This window comes from Penaeus vannamei, chromosome 35, assembly GCF_042767895.1.
Source record: "Penaeus vannamei isolate JL-2024 chromosome 35, ASM4276789v1, whole genome shotgun sequence".
Classification (NCBI taxonomy): Eukaryota; Metazoa; Arthropoda; class Malacostraca; order Decapoda; family Penaeidae; genus Penaeus; species Penaeus vannamei.
This window is the reverse complement of record NC_091583.1, coordinates 30206999-30209498: the sequence shown is the minus strand read 5'-3', so window position 1 is coordinate 30209498 and position 2500 is coordinate 30206999. Positions and strand designations below refer to the sequence as shown.

At 33.0% G+C, this 2500-nt stretch overlaps 1 protein-coding gene across 1 annotated transcript in view; it reads right to left on the bottom strand.

Moving 5' to 3' along the window:
• The window catches only part of Reck (Reversion-inducing-cysteine-rich protein with kazal motifs), a gene marked incomplete at its 3' end in the record, with an annotated part of 42825 nt that extends 41311 nt beyond the window's left edge, over positions 1 to 1514 (bottom strand). Inside the window, 1 exon segment of the mRNA XM_070114193.1 lies at positions 1439 to 1514. Coding sequence (XP_069970294.1) covers positions 1439 to 1514 — 76 coding nt within the window.
• Between the last annotated feature and the right edge of the window lie 986 nt (positions 1515 to 2500).

Here is a 2500-nt window from a genome sequence, read left to right as displayed (position 1 = left end):
GAGGGAGCTGATTCTTTTTTTTTTTTTTTTTTTTTTTTTTACACAAACCTTTGTCATTGATTGTAATTGCATGGTATACAGACCGACACACACACGTCTCTCACTCTGTGTGTGTATCTATCTATCTACCTCTCTCTCTCTCTAATACACACACACACACACACACACACGCATATATATATGTGTATATATATATATATATATATATATATATATATATATATATAACACAATCACACACACACACACACACTCACACACATATATATATATATATATATATATATATATATATATATATATATATATATATATATATATATATATATATATATATATATATATGCGTGTATGTATATAAATATATATATAGGTAGATCTATAGATAGAAAAAAATAGCTATATAGCTAGATACAGACAGACACACACATACACAAGCACACTACCACCAACCTCGGTACAAACTCCCTCATACCAGCCCCCCCCTCTCGACCCCCCTCGACCCCCCCCCCCCCAACACTCCGGGGAAAGCTGGGCATCAATTGGCACCGGGGCGCTGCGGCACTCGGGGCGCACTTGGCATCCCGGGGCGAGATGGAGTGGACGTCTTAAGTCCCGCGACCTCCAAGAAGGCAGAGCTCAGCTGACGGAGAATAATCTCTTGATCCTGTGTGTTTTTTCCGCGAGATTAAAGCTCGTTGGGATTGGATCCTCCTTATAGGGTATTTGATACGCGCTCAAGTGGGTCTGGGCGATGCGCGCTTGTTTGGGAATCTCTCACGGGAGGCCGGGTGGTATTAAGGTGATTTTGCTTGTATTTATTGGTTTTTCATTTGTTCATTTGTCTGTTTCTTTAATATAAAGGTTCTTAATCGATGGAAATATTTTAGAATTTAGATATGAATAAATGTAAGAATATATAATACGTCTTTATTCAATATCTGAATGTATAAATGACGGTGAATCCTCGGTTATGAATTATTCTGAAATACTCTCAGGATGATCCACACAAAATAGATGGACAGATAGAGAGATAAATAGATAGATAGATAGAGAGAGAGAGAGAGAGCGAAAGATAGAAAGAGAGGGAGAGAGAGAGAGAGAGGATAATGAGATAGAGAGAGAGAGAGATAGTGAGAGAGAGAGAGAGCGCGAAAGATAGAAAGAGAGAGAGAGGAGATAGTGAGAGAGAGAGAGATAGTGAGAGAGAGAGGGGGGGGTAGTGAGAGAGAGAGAGAGAGAGAAAGGATAGTGAGAGAGAGAGAGAGATAGTGAACGAGAGAGATAGTGAGAGAGAACGAGAGCGAACAGGAATAGGAGTCACTGAAACATACCTGAACGTGCCTATCTACCAGTAATTATCATAATGATATCTCTTACAAATTAAGTTTTTTTTCCTCTATTAAAGAAAATATTCATAAAAGCGTCGCGGTCAAACTAAATATTCCTGTAATAAGTCCATGGCCGACTTCCGACATTCCTAAATCCTTATGGAAGTCCGTCAGAGTTTTCATTCTATTTTATAGAATCATAATGATCAACATTTACAAAATTTGGAAAAAAAACAAGAAATTAAATATATGAAAAATGATTTTGGAATCTGACGCTTGCCAGTGAAGCCGGTGAACCTTCCATAGCTAAAAATATATGAAGGAATGCAAATGAATTGAAATAAAATAGATAACTAAATAGGTAAATGAACATACGCATAATTAAACAAACAAACAAACATATGAATATATATACTAATAAATAAATAAATAAACAGGAAATTTGATAAAAGTCTACTATAAATATACACATACATACCTGTATACATACATACGTACACACACACACACACACACACGCACACACACACACACACACACACACACACACACACACACACACACACACACACACACACACATATATATATATATATATATATATATATATATATATATATATATATATATATATATATATATATATTTAAATATATATATATATATATATATATATATATATATATATATATATATATATATATATATATATATATTTACATATATATCTATGTATATGTATGATCAAAGAAATATGTATGAATGAATAAATAAAGAGATAGTTAAATACATGAATGAACAGATTCATAAAAAAGAAGATTATATCCTTAAAAAGCTGAATAAAACCGCTCTAATCCTCAAAATCCTCAAAATCCTCAGAATCCTTGCGCTGAGGCTCTTAAATCGGAGGATTTCTTGCTTAGCTTGTCTGTCTGTAGATATCAAGTTGATGTTTATTCAATTTTGTTTTTTTCTTCTTTTGGTTTGAGATTATCATCCTTATCGTTATTATTACAATTTTCATTATTATTATCAAGTCATTATCATCATTATTACTTTTGGTATCATCGTTATTGATATTTTTATCATCATCATCATAATCATTATTATCAATATCATTATCATTATCATCATCATTACTATCACAGTCATCTTTAGTATTACTATTA